This window comes from Oryctolagus cuniculus, chromosome 8, assembly GCF_964237555.1.
Source record: "Oryctolagus cuniculus chromosome 8, mOryCun1.1, whole genome shotgun sequence".
Classification (NCBI taxonomy): Eukaryota; Metazoa; Chordata; class Mammalia; order Lagomorpha; family Leporidae; genus Oryctolagus; species Oryctolagus cuniculus.
Genome location: NC_091439.1, coordinates 78,652,296 through 78,671,654, shown reverse-complemented (window position 1 = coordinate 78,671,654; position 19,359 = coordinate 78,652,296). Strand labels below are relative to the sequence as shown.

General features: G+C 43.2%; 1 protein-coding gene across 2 annotated transcripts in view; it reads right to left on the bottom strand.

The window, feature by feature from the left end:
* Positions 1 to 9,583: 9,583 nt before the first annotated feature.
* The window catches only part of GPAT3 (glycerol-3-phosphate acyltransferase 3), a 107,116-nt gene continuing 97,340 nt past the window's right edge, over positions 9,584 to 19,359 (bottom strand). For both annotated transcript variants that reach the window (XM_051819585.2, XM_002716971.5), the window contains exons 8-13: positions 19,200 to 19,315; positions 17,728 to 17,783; positions 16,485 to 16,570; positions 15,474 to 15,602; positions 14,333 to 14,412; positions 9,584 to 10,799 (exon numbers count right to left, since the gene is read on the bottom strand). In XM_051819585.2, the coding sequence (XP_051675545.1) occupies positions 10,688 to 10,799; positions 14,333 to 14,412; positions 15,474 to 15,602; positions 16,485 to 16,570; positions 17,728 to 17,783; positions 19,200 to 19,315 (579 nt within the window). In that variant the 3' untranslated portion in view covers positions 9,584 to 10,687. The remainder of the gene's footprint in view (positions 10,800 to 14,332; positions 14,413 to 15,473; positions 15,603 to 16,484; positions 16,571 to 17,727; positions 17,784 to 19,199; positions 19,316 to 19,359) is intronic.

Genomic DNA, 19,359 nt, shown 5'->3' with positions numbered 1-19,359 from the left:
CTTGGGCCCCTACACCCGCATGGGAGACCCGGAAGAAGCTCCTGGCTCCTGGCTTCGGATAGGCACAGTGAACCAGCAGATGGAAGACCTCTGTGTGTGTGTGTGTGTTTATGTGTGTGTGTGTAAAACTCTGCCTTTCAAATAAACAAATAAATCTTTAAAAAAAGATGATAGATGGATGAAAGAGGATGATGATAAATGATAGATGACAAGCAAAAATAAATTTACGTGTAAAAGAGAGAGTTATGTCTATCTGTGCACATATGCTCCTCAGCATTTCCACGGATATCGTCAGGATGGGGCAATACCCCAAAAGCAATGCACACATCTCAAAGTCAACTCTTGACTTCCCAAAGTCATTCTCCACTGAAAGAGCCAGTGCTCCCTGCAGAAATGATAAATTTGGGCGCTGGAACACATTGAGCCTAAAAGGAAGGGCCTAAAATGATGGGATGTCAAAAGGACATGGACGGCACTCTGTAGAGGACCCCACAGAACTAATTTGACCTCAAAATAAGTAAAATGATGGTAAGAAATATTATCTGTTTATTATATCTGAATATGATCTGAGACATGAAAGCATGACTCCATACTGTTATCTGTGGGGAGCAATCCGGACTGGACTAAGTTACTCGAATTAGGACTTATTCTATGCATCTGCTCTCCCACAATATGGCGCTGGGAGAGAAGTAAACAGCTTCCGCACAGCTGCCTCCAGTTCAACTAATAAACTGTAGGACTTGCTCCTGATTGGAGGAGAGCAGCGTACTCGGCGTGTGGGCAGCCGAGTTGGGATTGGCGGAGGAGGACTATAAAGGAGGAGAGAGACGGCATGCACCAGGAACATCTATGGGGAACATCTAAGGGAACCCGTGCAGCCCCCGAGAGACCCGGCCGGCGGTGTGCCGCTCCCCTGCGGAAGTGGGGAATGCGGCCAGGGGGAACTGCCCTTCCACGGAGGTGGAAGGGATAGTGGCCAACCCGGGAAGAACCAGCAGCAAACCCGGGGAGGGCCGAGCAGACGAAAGAACAGCGCAGGGTCCTGTGTCGTTCCTCCACGAAGAGGGGGAGCGACATAATGGTGCCGTGACTCGGATATGAAGCCTAGGCAGGGTTTAGTGTCGTTCCTCCATGAAGAGGGGGAGCGACAGTTATCAATAAATGAATGAATTGAAAGTTTGATATGGAATGATACATTTACATAGTTTTCAAGTATCTTCCTCCAAAAGACTGAGTAACCAAGATGGAGAGAAGAGTAAGTTTGCAGTGGAAAGCCCTAGCAGATACCACCTGTTATTGTGCCCCCCCAAATTCCTATGCTGAAGTCCTAATCCCCAGTACCTCAGACGTCACTGGAAGTGGAGCTAGAGCTCTTAAGGTGATCAAGGTAAAACAAGGCCATAGGGGTAGGTAGATCCTCATCCCAAATGGCTGGTGTTTTATGAATGAAGAGCTTAGCACACAGAAAATGCACTGAGTGCATGAGGACACAGGGAGAAGGCAGCATCCGCGGGCCGGGAAGAGAGGCCTCAGAAGACAGCAACCCTGAGTGGGCATTTGCAGTGGTGGGTAAGATGCCACTCAGGACTCCCGCATCCCACGGCAGAATGCCCGGTTCAAGTCCCTGTTTTGTTTCAATCCAATTTCCTGTGTGTGCCCTGGGAGGCCACAGGTGATATCACAAGTGATTGGGTCCCCGCCACCCATGTGGGAGACCTGGATGGTTCCTGACTTCAGCCTGGTCCAGTCCTGACTGTTGCAAACATTTGGGGAGTAAACCAGCCAACAGATCTGTTTCTTTCTCTCTCTCTCTCTCTCTCTCTCTCTCTCTCTCTCCCTCTCCCCCTCTCCCCCTCTCTCCCTCCCTTTCTCTTTTAAATAAAATAAAAATAAATAACTTGTCTTATAGAAGAGAGTCACTCTGTGGACACCTCGATTCCAGACTGTAAGAAATCTCTGTGGTTTAAGCCACTTAGTCCATGGTCTTCCGTGAGGGCAGCCTAGCAAACGAAGACCCCACCTTCACCAGCTCTGAGCCGAACACCCTCTGTGAAAAGCAGATGCTTCCCAATTGGATAAGACTCCACCAAAGATGCATAACCTGGATCTGCTCGTGAGAAAACACTAGAAACATCCAAATTAAGGGAATTACTAAAAAAAATCTGACCTGGAATTATTCAAACTGTTACCATCACACAAGAGCTGGCGAATGATCCCAAATTCTCCCATGCTTTAGCACGTATTGATGAAGCTTATTGTGGAGTGAGGAATGTGTAAAATGATAATAATAATAAATGTGGAAGTAAGCACCATGGAAAAGAAGCAGGATGTGGACACAGGGAGCCATAGGGGGCTGCTATCTTAAGCAGGATGGCCAGGGAAGACCTCTGAGAAGATAAAACTTGTGCAAATGGAACAGGAAAGGAGTTTCACAAATACCTGAGAGAAGATTATTCCTGGGAAAAGCAGCAGGTGTCAAGGCCCTGAGGCAGGACTACGCTCATGGTTTCATCAAAGGTCAGAATGGAAGGAGACTGAGCTAGGGAAGGCATGACAGAAACCAGGCTGAAGGGGCGACCAGCCGTCACACTGTAGGATGACTTTGGCTATTAGACTATGGAATTTAATCTTTACCCTCAATGCAATGCGAAGCCACTGGAGAATTCTGCAAGTGGGAATGCTGTGATTCGATTAGTGATGTAAACTGATCACAACAGCTACTGTTACCAAATAGACTATTTGGGGAACAAGAGCAGAGGCAGAGATATCAGTCAAAAGGGTCTTACTGAGCCCAGGTGAGAAATGATGAGGGCCTGCAATGGTAGAGAAAGAATAAATGGCTCCAAAAGAGGCAGTCATTCGGAGCAGCAGTGAAGATACCACATGAGATGGCCACACCACATGTCAGAGTGCTGGGGTTCAAGTCCCAGCTCTGCCCCCAATTCCAGCTTCCTAATGAACACCCTTCAAGGCAGAAGGTGAAGGCTCAAATACCCCCACCCACGTGGGAGACCCATATTGAGTTCCTGGCTTCTGGCTTCAGCCTGGTCCAGGCTAGAGGGTATAAGCATTTGGGGAGTGAGGCAGTAAGTGGACTGACTCTCTCTCTTTCTCTCAGAGATAAATCATTTTTTAAAAGAATGACTCCAAAAATAAGAACAGAGAATATGCCAGAGGAAAAAAGACCCGTGATTATAAACAACCTTCACACACTTGAGTTTTTGGTCTGGGGGCTGGGAGGGAGGGCAGTGTGTGCTCAACTCATCCACATTTTCCTAACTTCATTAGAGACCACTTATCTCCCAAGATCTGCTCAAGTCCTCCCTTTCCCACAGCTGCCCAGCCCTGCAATAACCAAGTCTTCAGACTCCCAAAGGACTTTGTTCCTGAACTGAAAAAAGACCTCACTACTTCTTATGGTTCATGGTCAGCTCCACTTCGATTCCAGATCTCAAAGGCAGGTTTCTGACCTGGGCAACATGGAGGCTCGGGACTAACAGAACCTCAGTGGTGGTATGTATTGTATAACATGAGCATAAATGTCTAAACAGGGTAACTTAAATAGAAGCATCTTGCAAAGGGAGGTATCAGGCCAAGGGATATAGAGACTAGAGCTATGGTATCTCATCTGTCACTCCATTGGTTAACCAAAATTCTGCAGAACCTACTAGATAGAACAAGATTTCCTAAGTCACTTGTTTGCCCATTCTGAACAAAATTCTTATTCTGCATGAACAATCTGAAAACCTGTCCTACAACCAGTACTGGAAATTCCTTCCAGTTAAGAAGTTTGGCAGAGCTCACTTGTGCCTGATTTAGCCACAACCACATGTCAGGGCTGCCTGCGGCAAGAGATGGTAGCTATAATAAACAGGCTTACCAAGGTCAAAGCTGCAGGTGATTCAGCACAAGGGCATTGTCAAGTGCACAGTGCAAATCACTCCCTACTCCTGGTCTACCTTTGATCCATCAGTACTACAACTTTAGCTCTAAGGGGGAACAGTTTTTTTGCAAACTCTTTAGAAAGAATGCTTGGCCATTTAATATCTCAATCTAATACAAAAAAAATTAAAAGCCACTCTGAGTCCCTTCTGGTGGTTTCATCTAAATATATTTCTGGGTTTGTGTTATTTTCCATCTATTTCAGTGGATTTTCAAAAGCCCAACAGCTTTGTTTTTCCTGGTCATGGCTATGCCACCAGGCCCAGAGTAGTGATAGATGCATAGTAAGCCCCGAATGTAGATATTCTGCTTTATAAAGCTAGAGAAACAGTGACTCGAGAATTTGCTCAAAAAAGAAAACTTGCCAAACCCTAACCTGTGATTCTTAATCGACTTTTGTAATCATCAAAGGTTTACCTTAGGTCATAGGGTACACCTTTCAGTTTCTCAAAAAAAAATATTTTTGAAAGAAATGCACATCCTATTTTACGTTGGAGTAAGACTGACTCTTCAGTTTCACTCTTCCATGTATTCACTTCCTAATCATAGCATGGAATTCAAGGGAATGTGAAATATTTCAGATCAGCAAGACGGAGAGTGCACATTCTCTCCTCTTTCTGCCTTTTCCAGGCTCAGAGCCAAGCCAGCAGGCAGCCAGACTCGCTATATATTTCTTACTCAGCAGGAGGCACCCATCAAAGGGATTTATGACCCACGTAACGGACCATCAAGGGCCTTGCAGCTTCAGCGCAGGCTGCAATGTAACACGGGCAGACACAAAACTTGGCAACCACCCATGAGGCAAGAATGCTACTTCCTTCATGTGCCTTCCTGCTTTTGGGTCTCTGGTATTTTCTACTGATGCTAAAAGCCTTCTCGCTTTCCCCATGTCAGTCTGCTTCTTCTTGCAAATCACTTCATTTTATGAAAATCTTTTGGCAAAATATTTAATTTGCAAATGAACAGTAATGACTCTAAAGCAGTTTTTGCTCTTTATATTAAAATAACGACCTTAACAGGCTAAAACACTCAGAGTAACTTCTGTTTTTAATTTAGAGTTGTCTCATTCTAAAACTTTTATTTCCAGCAAAGAGTACTACCCTCCTTCTGTATGGCAAAAGAAAATCATTTTGAATGCTTCTATAAACTAGCAGGGAAGTTAGGAGACCACAGCAGAGAAGACAGCAGGTGGCTGAACCTCCAGCATTGCCTGAACCCAGTAAACTCTAGCATTGGTACTTGGAGCCTTCTGAGCCTCTGAGCCAAACTTAAGACACTCTTTGTTGAAGGTGGGATCTGATAGGGCCACATCCTCCGTGAAGGAATACAGTACAAAAATTGCCCATCCCTTGACTTCCGGATGTGAGCAAGATAAATTGCTTGTGTTCTAGGATACCTGCAAAGTGAAAGGGAAAAATAATTTTCCCCGAAGGAATTAAAACCACTTGGCAATTAAAAGGAATGAGCTACTTATAAACACAAGATGGGTGAATCTCAAAAACATTATGCAGAGAATTCAAAACCAAGCCACAGCCCCCTCTTTGGGGTCTACAGGCTAAATTCTCACCATCTACATGGCTCAGTAAACCTCAAGCAGAAAACTGAGTTTAGAGCTGGGGTAGCAATCTATTTAGGAGGAAGGGTCAGATAATGAATTCGTAGGCTTGTGGGCCATTTAGTCACTGCAACAATGACACAGCTTTGCCACTTGCACTGAAATGCAAAAGCATCAACCATATGCATATAAACAAATGAGTGTGGCTGTCTTCCAGGACAATATAGAATATATTATTATATATATATATATATATTATGTGCATATAGAACATAATCCAAAAAAGGGCATGATCACCCTTTCTGCATTTACAAAGAAATTAAGACTCCATGAACTAGAGCAGCATAAAAAATAGACTCTAGCCCTCCAAATGTAATGTCTTTGAACTGTTAGGAAAAATACGTAATCAATAAGCATAAGGTATTTCAAAACTTACAAGAGTAAGAATATTTGAAAAACAGATACAATTCACAGAAGTCCTATTATAAAAACTTAGAAATTAGAAACTCAATGAGGGGATGTAACAGTAGACTTCAATGGAATTGGAAAAAGAATCAGTTAAGTGGTACAATTAAGACTGTCCAGGGGCTGGCACTGTGGTATAATGGGTGGGTTAAAACAATGGTGGCATCCCATAAGAGAACAATAGTTTCAGTTCCAGCTGCTCCAGCTCCCTACTGAGGAAGATGGCTTAAGTACTTGAGTTCCTGCCACCACAAGGGAGACGCAGATGGAATTCATGGCTCCTGGCTTTGGCCTGGCCCAGCCCTGGTAATTGCAACCATGTGGAAAGTGAACCAGTGGATGGAAGTACTCTCTTTCTGTCTTACATTCTCTCTTTCTCTCTCACTCTCCCTTTAAAATAAATCAGTTAAATAAAAAAAAAAAAAAAAAAAAAAAAAAAAACTATCCAGAAAGAAGTATAGATAGGCAAAAAATGGAAAATATTTTTAAAAAAGATGAACATTAGCTTAACCATCCTTCTAAAAAGAAAGAGTGCATGGAGATATGGCAAAGATACCAAATAAAGGATTATCTGAGAACTTTCCAGAACTGATGAAAAGTACCAATCCACAAAGAAAAGTCAAGCCTCAAGAAGACAGATAACAAGAAATATACAACTACACACATCATAGTGAAAGGGCAAAATAACAAAGAAATGATTTTAAATACACTCAAAGAAATATTAGTTTCAACATTCAAATATTTCAAATATTCAAAAACACAATGACAAGGCTAGTGGCTGACTTCTCAAGAGCAGCCATGGAATGATGTGCTTAGAGAAAACACACTGTTGATGTGAATGTAAACTTCTACACCCAGCAACAACTACTTACGAATGAGTATAAAGTAAATGTGCTTCCAGAAAGGCAAAACCAGGGATCTGACACCAGCACTCTCACCAAAGGAAAGGGATCCCGAGTGGGAAAGGTTAATTTCCATTAAATCGGATTAATTAGAGGCCATTAGTCTCCAATTTACAGAGAAAATGAATTAATAAACCAAAAAAAGTGAACACTGAAAGTGTGAAACATTGAAAGAAACAAAGCATGAGATAACAAAAATACATCCAAAGTTATTACAATAAGTACAAGTGTTGCTCTCACGCACTGCTGATGGGCTGTGTAAAATGGCACAGACATTTCAGGAGCAGTTTGACAGTTTTCACACTAAAACTAAATATGCTCATCCCCTACTGCACAGCAATCCTAATTCTGACCACATGTAAGCTTAGAGAACTCCTCCGCATGTGTAACAGGAGAGACACAAACACGTGTACAACAAGGTTAGAAATGGCTCTACTGTCTGTCAACAGTAACCGGATTAAGAAACCGTTGACTTCCTTCTTCTGGGATGTACTCAAGTTCTGCTTATTGGCCTAGGTAACGCAAATGCAGTGCTTTTATCTCCTTTCACATACACACTTGTATTTCTACCATGTCACAATAAATAGACAATTATCAAAGACGACACAGCCTCAGTTGTGGTTAAAGCCACAATTAGGGAATGTCTCATGGTTCTTTACCCCATCACCTTCACCATTATCCAAAAAAGTAACCTCAAATACTAGCATCAACTCATGAAGAACACATGTTAAAGAGCAAAACTAAGCACACAGCTTTTGTCAAGATCTTTAGGGGTCCCAACCTGCAGCACCAGTCCCGAATCCCAGCTTTGCCCTGGCTCCCATTACAGCCTCCTCTGTCCTATCACAAGGCAGGGTAGGTCAGTAAAAATCACCTTTCAGAAATCAAGACCGACAGCAGCTTTGGCCAAGAGGTAGACCTCCTGACCACAACATGTCATCTTCAATCCCAACAACCCCTGCCAAGTGTCAAGATACCAACGGAACAGCCGAAGTGCAACGTATGCACTGAGAGGATGGTGCAAATCAGCAAGGCGAAGCTGAATTGGCTGGTAAGTCTGAACCTACAGGAAAACTTCGAGGCTGCAAGGGTTCGATAAAAGTTACCATCTGATGGGATTTTCCTGCCAAATCCCTTCTACCCTTGATCTCTCATTATAATTACAGGAACTCTTGTACACTACACTCTGAACATAATTTCTCCTAAAGTGGGTATAAAATATTAGAGGGGCTGGCGCCGTGGCTCAATAGGCTAATCCTCCACCTGTGGTGCCAGCACACCGGGTTCTAGTCCTGGTTGGGGCGCCGGATTCTGTCCCGGTTGCTCCTCTTCCAGGCCAGCTCTCTGCTGTGGCCCGGGAAGGCAGTGGAGGATGGCCCAAGTGCTTGGGCCCTGCACCTGCATGGGAGACCAGAAGCACCTGGCTCCTGGCTTCGGATCAGCGCGGTGCACCGGCCGCAGCGGCCATTGTGGGGGGTGAACCAACGGAAAAGGAAGACCTTTCTCTCTCTCTCACTGTCCACTCTGCCTGTCAAATAATAATATTAGAGGATGTGGGCAATTATTGAAGCAGTTAAGACACTGCTTGTCCCACCCACATCCCACATCAGAGGCCTCACTCAAGTCTCATCTTTCTGCTTCCAAACCTGCTTCCTGCTAACACGCACCTCAGGAGGCAGCATATGATGATTTGATTACCCGGGTCCCCATCACCCAGATAGGAGACTTGGATTAAGCTTCTGGCTTCAGCCTGCCCAGCCATGGTTGTTGTGGGCATCTGGGGAGTGAATTAGTGAGTCGTATGTGTCTACCTTTCAAACAAAATGAAAATAAATAAATTTGCTTAAGAACCGTGTACTCTTTAAAAACGATAATAAAAAAATTAGGGAGGCAAATGTATTAAAAAAAAAAAAAGTTCAATTCACCCTATACTAAACCTGTGCATACACTAGCTTTCCAGAAACATGTTTTCAGTAATACAGCAATTCCTCAAGCAATGTGAAAATGAGTTGAATGAATCAAAGACCTATAGAAAAAGGTTTTGAGACAGCATTAGATTCTCAAGTGAATATGTTACAGTATTGTTCTCATTGTACTCTTGCAAAGATATGCTTTGTTGGTGTACAGACAAAATAGTTATTACCTGTTCTATCAGCTTTCCTGAGAACTAAGCTAATAAAATAGATTAATTCAAGCAGCACTGAATACACAAAGTAAAAAGAAATTCTTTCTGAGAAAAAAAAGTCACCTCCACATATCAATATTTGGAGTTGCACATTTTGGGGAGGGACAGACTTACAGCAAAGGGAAAGGAGGTGAGAAGAACGGAAAGGTGGTGGCCCTGACCAGAAGGGAAACCTGGCTGCAAATCGTCCTTTGGAGAAACTCCTCTATCCAGGTAAGAAGAGTATGTACTGACAGTGCTAGACCCGGCCTACCCAGGGAGTCGATGAGATACAACTGTCTGAGTTCACCTGTAAAGCAACTGAAGTCTGTGACCCGGTCCAAGGTAGAGTCCATGGGCCAGAGTCTAAACGACTAAGCTAAGAGACAGATGAGAAAAGTGGTTGATGTTCTAGTTGCCCGAGTGTTCCAGTCCAGTAAAATTTAACTGTGTCACTGAAATAAAAACAGGCAGCCCTTGCTTGTAGAAAGAAAGCATTTAACTTACTCAAAACCAGAAGAGAGTAAAGGGCTGGAGGAAATAATGCAACACACATTTAAAAATATAAAATTTATTTATAATCCTGGAACGATGGTTTCACATTCTGAACATGGTTACCAGAAGAGAGAGAACACTCTTGAGCATTTATGAAGGCATACCTTTGCTATCACACGTTGCTTACTCTGAGTCAGGGGGGCACTCACTTCCCCCCTGTAAAAATTTTAAGGCTCAGTTTCTAAAAGGTAATCATACCACTCATTTTTCTGCTTAAGAGACTAGGAAAGTTCAGGAATTAACCACAGAGGGGTGCAGGTGAGGGGTGGCTCCACATGCATTCACTCATCCATACCAGCAACACTTACTGATTCCTTCTACTTGAAAATGTGTTATTACAAAAAAAAAAAAAAAAAAAAAAAAAAAAAAAAAATTTAAAACAAACAAAAACCAATCCATAGAAGACACGGGAACAGAGACTTTAGATTTGGGCACAGATGAGGAAAACTATCTAAGGTTTTTATTACCAGTTGCTAACTAAAAAAGTATTGATTTGGGAGTTGCCTACATGTAAATGCATAGGCATATTTGACTCACTTTTCTTTGGTGAAGCTAACTAAATAGTATTTCTCTTCCAATACAGAAGTAAGAAATGTTACATTTTCTTTTCACTTTCAGGTCAGGTGACATTCCCAAACTCACGCTAGGTAGAACAAAACACAAAAGTAACCTGCTATGGCTGTGTGCATCAACCTACCGTTGAGGAGTCCGAAGGCAGGGCAGATGCTAATTATGAAAACAGAGTTTGGAGTATTTTTCGAGATTATCATATCAACAAGTACCAAACACACTTCAAAAGCACTTTTTCCTGCATAAATATTTTGTTCAATCAATGATGATTCAATCATTTTACAAAAGACAAAACTTTAACTCTGTAAACTACCTAACAATTAGTTCATGGGGCTATTGCTATAACAACATTGAAAGCCAAAAGGGCACCTGTAGGTTCTGCCTCTGGCATAAAGAGGTAGAAACAATCATCCTGTAGAAAAGATTGACAACTTTTTAAAAACAGCAAAACAAAACAAAATACCCTGCCCCCCAAAACCCATTCCATTTCTAAGGAAAGTTCTCTGGGAAGCCAGGATTTTCTACAAGGGGTCATCAGTCCGACTCCGAGTTGAGAGACCCGTTGCCCACAATCATCTTGCTGTAATTCTTCTGCTGTTCTTCCTTAAAGGTGTCCTTCACCTTTCCTCTCTTCAGACCTCCATCCCTGGGAAGAGAAAGGCCAAGGTATAAGACATCCTCCCCAGCACAGATGCCTAAGGGTTCCTTATTAACACATACTGCACAGTGCCATGATGCTTCCACAGCTGGTCAACAGTGTGCCAAATAACGCTGGGTTTGGAAGCAGGAAGACAGATTTCAGTCTCATTCTACCACCCATCCAGTGTGTGTTACTGTGAGGAAGGAATAATCTCTCTAATGCTTGGTTAACATAAGGAATAACATCTCTATTTCGTTTCTTTTTAGAAGCTAGGGCTGCTGTCTTTGATACTTGTATTTAAACTTGGATTATTAAAACTAGGACTGTTTTCCTGTGTTTTTTCCTCTAGGAAAACAAAGCACCGTTTTTGTTTGTTTGTTTTAAAGATTTATTTATTTATTTGAAGGCAGAATTACACAGAGAGAGAAGGAGAGGCAGAGAGAGGTCTTCCACCTGCTGGTTCACTCCCCAATTGGCTGCAACAGCCGGAGCTATGCCGATGCAAAGCCAGGAACCAGGAGCTTCTTCTGCATCTCCCATGTTGGTATAGGGGCCCAAGGACTTGAGCCATCTTCCACTGTTCTTCCAGGCAATAGTAGAAAGCCAGGTTGAAAGTACAGCAGCCGGGACTCGAACTGGTGCCCATATGGGATGCCAGCACTGCAGGTGGCGGCATTACGGGCTATGCCATAGTGCAGGCCCCCATTTTGTTTGTTCATCTACCTCTGTCTTAATTAAAACTCACATGGGGGCCGGCATTGTGGTGTAGCAGGTAAAGCTGCCTCCTGCAGTGTCAGCATCCCATATGGGTGCCAGTTTGAGTCCTGGCTACTCCATTTCCGATCCAGCTCTCTGCAATGGCCTGGGAAAGCAGCAGAAGATGGCCCAAGTCCTTGGGCCCCTGCACCCTTGCGGGAAACCCGGAAGAAGCTCCTGGTTCCTGGCTTCTCAACAGTGCAGCTCTGGCTGTTGCAGCCATCTGGGGCATGAACCAGCAGATGGAAGACAGACCTCTCTCTCTCTCTCTCTGCCTCTGCCCCTAGTACATAAATCTTTAAAAAAAAAAAAAAAAAAATGGAGGGCCTTTAAATGCGTGGGTGAATTTCCTAAAGATGAACGGGTTAATCATTATTCAAATCAAACCCTAACATGGCGTGTGTTAGTTCAAAGCACAAATTTCAAGTATTTAGATCCCAAAACAGAATAAAGCAAACAGCAAAATCATAAATTGCATTGAACCAGAAGTCAGCGCCTTTGTAAGCAGCATTCCTCCATTCAGAGCACATCAATCTTTGAACTCTCAGGGGTGGTGAAAACACAGACCCGCCTGCGTTACAAGGACTCCGCGTGCCTTTCCTTCTTTGGATGACACAAACAAAGCAACTGGAGGAGCCGGGAGGAGACTGAACTAGCAGGGGCCACTATCTCCCTCCTTAGATTGTAACTCCTAGGAGAACGCTTACCTTATACTGTGACTGTTTAATTTTAACCCAGTTCAGCGTGAATTTTTACCAAGTCCTTTCTGATGATGATGAATGATCACAGTGAACTCAGTGCCCTAAGGACAGAACCTGACCTCAATACAGATGCCTGCCTGAGATCAACACAATGTTCTGTCTTCTACAGTCAGACCCAGCACAACCCTCAGTAGAAGAAATAAAAAGAAAAGGAAAAAAAAAAAAGACTGAGGCTAAAACTGTGGCATAGTGGGTAAAGCAGCGTTGGCATCCCATATGGACACCATTCAAGTCCTGGCTGCTCTACTTCCAATCCAGTTCCCTGCTAATGCACCTGGGAAAGCAGTAAAAGATGGCCCAAGTGCTTGGTCCCCTGCACCCACGTGGGAGGCCCCCAGAAGAAGAAGATCCTGGCTCCTGACTTCATATTGGCATAGCTCTGGCCACTGTGGTCATTTGGAGAGTGAACCAGTGGAGGATGGGAGATTTTCTCTCTCTCTCTCTCGCTCTCTCTCTCTCTCTCTCTCTCTCACACACACACACACACACTGCCTTTCAAATAAATAAATACATAAATCTTTAAAAAAAAAAAAAAAGACTGTAGATACAAATTATCCAGGGACTCAGCTGTGGGAAGAGTTCATGAAACAAGATCACAAATTGTCATCAGGTCCCAGGAATTACCCACGCCAGCCTCTTTTATCCAAATGAGATACTTCAAGCTATGGATTGCGCAGACATGAATCCTGAACACTGAGAACTAAGGAAGGAAGGGAGGGCGAGACAAGAAAGGCCTTTCTCATTTCCTGAGTCCAGGTCAAGAGCAGGCGAACACCGTAAGCTAGAAGCTTTCGTTTTGCTTTTGTCTTTGAGCATCTTGACACCAGTTGTGTACAGTTCTTCCCAAGGACTCAGCAAACCTCTTGCTGGTCTAAACACCCCAACTGTGCCTTGCCACCCCCACAGATGTCAACATTTTACCCAACACCCCTTTGCACTGGCAGCAGATCTTAAGGAACTTAGATATAAGAGCCACTTTACGATCAAACAATTAATTCATCATTTTTTTAAAAAAATCTTTCTAGCCATGCTAATTCATGTCCAACAGGTAGATGACACATACATCTAGAAAAGCAGTGGGATGATTTTCCTTTTTTTTTTTTTTAAAAAAAAAGGGAAACTAAGGAGCTAGGGCTGTGGTATAGCAGGTTAAGCTGCTGCCTGTGACACTGACACTCCATATGAGTAAGGGTTTGAGTCTCAGCTGCTCCACTTCCATTCCAGCTCCCTGATAACGCACCTGCAAAAGCAGCAGCAGATGTTCCAAGTGCTTGAGCCACTGTTACCCATCTGGGAGGCCCAGATGGAGTTCCAGGTTCCTGCCTTCAACCTGACCTAGCTCTGGCCATTGTGGCCATTTGGGGATGAACCAGTGAATAGAAGACTTTTCTTTCTGTCTCTCTCTCTCTCTATCTGCAACTGTCTCTCTCAAATAAATAAATAAAATCTTTAAAAAAAATTAACCAGGTAGAAGAAACCAGTTACATGTAGGAAAATGAATCAATAGGACATTTGCAGGCTAAGGGAAGCTTGTAATTTTAGGATGTTATGTGGCTTGTCATTTGATTTAATGTATCCCAGCTTACCAATGTTAGTCTTATTGTATACATTAGGGCTAGACAGATGTCCTAAGTCAAGAACTCACACAGTACCCCCGACCTCCCACACAGTCAGCCAGCACCCAATCAGAAGGCCACCCTCCAGGGGGTGCCACTACAAGGCTTTAGAAGCCTTTCGGGGGGGCCCCCTCAACTTCCCAGGCTTTGTTAGTTAGCATAATGAATTTCAGAAACAGTTTTCACTGTAGAAATTAATGGCACAGCAAAACAGCACCTATACCAGCCTGAACTGTCAATGCTTGGGTGAGACAGAATTTCTTTCTTATTTAAGCCACTGTTGTTTCCTATAAAACATTGTCACATTCAGCTAAATTCATAGCAAAACAGATGACATTGTTAATGGTGGGAAATTTTTCATTAAAAAAACAACAACAAGTGATAGTACTTCTGAAAAATCTCTTACCAGGGTAGTTCAGTCAGCCCTCCTTGTACAGCAATAGCAGACTTCACCCTATTCGCAAACTGAACTGCATCTTCTCCTTCCTAATCAAAAACAACAAGAATTACAAGTTCATCCTGGGTGTACAGTGTATAAATAATAACTTAAGATTCACTTGTCATCATTCATGTTTGTCTGAAGATATAAATTCACATTTAGCTCAATCATAGCAAATATCTGTTCTATCAGGCAAACTCACTGTTGTATTTATCATGTGCACATATTCATTATGTATTAGTTTTTTTTAAGATTAATTTATTTATTTGAAAGTCAGAATTACAGAGAGAAAGAGAGAAAGAGAGAGAGAGATTCCATCTGTTGATTTATTCCCCAGTTGACTGGGCCAGAAGCTTCTTCTGGGTCTCCTACATGTGTGCATTGCTTTCCCAGGCCATTAACAGAGAGCTGGATCAGGAGCGGAGTAGCTGGGACTCAAACTGGTGCCCATACAGGACACCAGCATCACAGGCGAGGTCTTTATCTGCTACACCACCGTGCTGGCCCCAACTCTTTATCAGTTTTATTCAATGATTCTACACTGTCTGCAGGTTCTATAAGCCTACAGCAATTATGAAGCTATTATGGAAAAGAATCTGAACACAAAATGGCCTGATTTGAAGACTGCTTAGTTACGTTCTTAAAAAGTGACTTACCTGCTGAAAAAGCAGAAAGGCATGATGTGCTAAAGGAGCCACCTAGTTTTCAGATAAACGTTTTCTAGCCAGGGCTGGAGCTGGGACATAGCAGGCAAAGCCGTCACCTGCAATAGTGGCATCCCATACGGGTCTCTGCTGCTCCACTTCTGATCCAGCTCCTTGCTAATGGCCTGGGAAAAGCAGAAGATAGCTCAAGTGTTTGGGCCTGCCACCCACGTGGGAGACCCGGATGAAACTCCCGGCTCCTGGATTCAGCTTGGCCCAATGCTGGCAGGTGTTGCCATCTAGGGAATGAACCAGTAGATGGAAGATTTCTGTCTCTCCCTCTCGCTCTGTAACTCTTTCAAAATAAATAAATTTTTCTTTTCTTTTTTCTTTTTCACAAAAAAGGGTTTTCTAGCCGTTATTTGACTAGATAAAGCAGAGAGCAGCTTTTATCTAAGGAATACCTCTCTGGTCATGGGAGGCATGTACCACACGTCGCAGACGATGGCCCAGCTGGTCATCATTCGAAGCAGGTAGCTCACCATATTGTATTTACTGCTATTCCAAAATGCATCTCCAAACTGAGGGTTATACTGAGAACAAAGAAAAGAAAATACAATCCAGTTAGAAACTAAGTCATTGCTTCTCTTACCCATGTCAGTGCTGCTATGGTGGTTGGACACAAATACTTCCATCAGACCTCAAAAAAAGTTACTGGGACCAGCATTGTGGCACAGCAGGTTGGGCTACCACCGGCAATGCCAGCATCCCACATGGGCACAAGTTCAAGTCCCAGCTGCTCCACTTTAGATCCAGCTCCCTGATAATGTACCTGAGAAAGTAGCAGAAGATGGTTCAAGTACTTGAGCCCCCCTTGCCACCCACATGCAAGACCCAGACAGAGTCCCGGGCTCCTGGCTTCAGCCTAGCCCAGCCCTGGCTGTTGCTCCCATTTGTGGAGTGATCCAGTGGACCGAAGATCTGTCTCTCTGTCTCTCCCTTCTTCCCTGTAACTCAGCCTCTCAAATAAATTAATTAATCTTTGTGAGAGAGAGAGAAAGTTAGTTCACCTGACAGAATTGATCAAAAAAGGTAACTGAGGCAAGGTAACTCCTCCAACCAGAGCCAACTGTTTTTCTAACTAGGACCCCAGAGCACCGTAATAAGAGGGTTGGTACAGGACTATTCAGTATCTGTCCCCACTACCTGGAAAGTGGATGACAGTAGGGACAGTATCTGTTTTGTTTCTGCCATATCCTTCATGTTCAGTACAATGCACACAGTCCCTCAGTGCATATCCATGCACAGATAAATAGAGACAGAAGAAAGCAGATGGAGCAGGATATAGCAATCACTGAATCTGAGTCAAGCGGATACAAGTGTTTCTCACCCTTACAGTTTCAAACCTAAAATCTGTATCAGAGGAAAGGTACCAAGCCAGTGCCTTTGTTGCTGCTGCTGCTACTGCTGTTTACCTTTATGGCAACTGGGTGGATGGTTCCTCCAATTTCAAAGCTTCCCTTTTTAAACATCATCACTGAAGTATTATTGATGCAGGTTCCTGTAGTGGGATGGAAGTAGGTGAGTGGATATTTTTAAGGGCAGTCAATTTTTTTTAAAGGACATTTTAAAAGGAATGATTTTGATACAAAACAATTTAAAATATGAAAATTACATGCATTTTACTACTGGTTCACAAATCAAATCCTGCTTAAGTACTCACTTGACAGTTCTAAGCAGTGTTAATAACAAAATTTTGCTTTATTATTAAACACTATACAGGTACAACTTCTTCACAGGTTACAATTTCAATATTTTTAAAATACAGCCCTTAGTGGTATTTGGTCTAGTGGTTAAGAAGCTCGTTGGGCTGCCCAAATTCCATATCAGTGTGCCTGGGTTCTGCTCCCAATTCCAGCTTCCTGCTAATGTGCATTCTGGCAGGCAGCAGGTGATGGCCCAAGATGGGCCCCTGCCACCCACGTGGGAGACCTTCATTGAGCTCCTGGTCCCTGGTTTTGGCCACACCCAGAGGTGATCGCAGATTTTTGAAGAGTGAATCAACAGATGGGAGCTCTAACTCTTTCTTTTTTTTTTTTTTCTCTCTCCCTCCCTCCCTCCCTCTTGAATTAATAAAGTAAGATCTTTAAAAACTCATGCACAATTTCTTAGATCACTACCAAGAATTGACTTCTAAAATCAAAAAGGTGGGGCCAACAGTATGGTGCAGTGGGTTAAAGCCCCAGCCTGCAGTGCCAGCAGCCAAATATGGACGCCGGTTCAGACCCAGGTGCTCCACTTCTGACCCAGCTCTCAGCTATGGCCTGGGAAACAGTAGAAGACGGCCCAAGTGCTTGGGCCCCTACACCCTCTTGGGAGACCCAGAAGAAGCTCCTGGTTCCTGGCTTCAGACTGGCACAGCTCTGGACGTTGTGGTCATTTGGGGAGTGAACCAGTGGATGGAAGACCTCTCTCTCTCTGTAACTCTGTCTTTCAAATAAATAAATTTAATAAGAATAAAATAAATAAAATTATTTAATAAAATTAAAATAAAAAAATATTAAATAAAAAAGGTTCCATAACTTGAACTAAATCTCAAAGGAAAGAAGGAAATCCATTCCGCAAAGACAGCAGAGATTGGTCAGGACTAAGAATCCCAATCCTAGGACAATTTTATTTTTCATCAACCACAGCTTAGTAGGCAATCCCTGTTCTTACCTTCAGGAAAGATTAATATGGGTAATTTTTTCTTGTCCGCAATATGTTCTTTTAATCTGTGAATAAAAATAATCAAAATTTCACCTTTAGAAAGACAGAGGCTTGAGTCATTATGAGGTCCTTTCCACCCTACCAGCACAAACATGATTGTAAAGCAGCAAGGAAATAAATGCAAGATATTCTCTTTCCAAATATATACAGAGATCTGTATTATTTCCTTTTCGATACTTTCATGGTGAGTGATTTTCAATGCTGCTGTCTACTCCCTAGAAAGCGTATCAGTTGGTCATATGACAAGAGCTTTGGAGTCCGTGTTTCAGGAGCTTTGTACCCTTCTCCATGTCCTTCTCATTCCTCATCTGAAGAATGGGACTACGGATTGCTGGGTCTGTCTGCATTGTGGTCTTTAAGAAGATGACTTCTTAAAGGAGCCATGCTGCACTTTCCTATGAAATACACAGCCCAGAGAATGGTGAGCATGACTGATGTTCCTGTAGACCTCGGCCCTGTTCTCCCTGCAGCTGGCCCTGTATTCCCAACCCTGCTCATCAGAAGCATCTGAGTTAGAGAGATCCCAGCTGCCAGAGTTGCTAAGTAATCTAAAGATGGGGAATCTTTTTTCCAACCTGAAGCAAATTTCAAAAGATACTTTCCAAAGAGCATGGGCCAGCGACAAGCACTTACCTAGTGGCTAAGATGCCCACATCCCACATGGGGGTACCTGGGTTTGCTTCTCAGCTCTGGCTCCTGACTCTAGCTTCCTGCTAATGCAGACCCTGGGAAGCAGTGATGATGGCTTAAGTAATCGGTTCCTATGACCCATTTGGAAGACTTGGATTATGTTCCCAGCCACAGGCACTGGCCCAGCCCTAGCCATTGCAGATATTTGAGGAGCTAACCAGCAGATGAGGTATCTATCACTTTCTCTTTCAAACAATTTTTGCTAAGAGCATGAGCCACTCTCGTGTTCACAGGAGCAATGACCAGAGCACCTTCACTTAAAGTCCCAGGCAAAAATCTGCTTCCCAACAAAGGTCGCTGATAACTCATTTCTACACCAAACCCCAGAGGTTCCTTCTCCCATTCCATTAGGGTCGACAGCTAGTCTAGGCCGGATCAAGTGATAATAGTAGCGAACAATCAATCATCTATTCTGCAAACAGCTATCAATTATTTAACTGTCAAAGGTAGTAATTTTTAACTTTAAAACTTCAGCAACTGACCTACAGAAGAAAAAAAAGCAATACAGATGGATGAGCCTTCCAATCCCAACACCTATTCCACTTTGACTATGCCACTACATATTTAAAAATCTTGCTGAGACAAGTGATTCGCCAGAGGAATCCAACTACAAAGAGCACTGTATGTCTTAATTTTGACTTGTACTCCTGCTCTACCCTCTTTGGAAGGGAAGTCCAGATTTGTAGGCTTTTATGCTACCCTAATAAATATGCAGGAAACTCCCCGCTTACCTCTTAGTAACCAGATGTCGGTCCTTCATTTCCGAGCGTTCAAACCAGACGTGGGGACAAGCCTTCACCATAGCTCTCTGAATAATTCCCATCAATCCACCATGAACCTGGCCAACCTAGAAGGACCATGAGAAGAATTTAAAGGCAAAGCTGCTCAAGG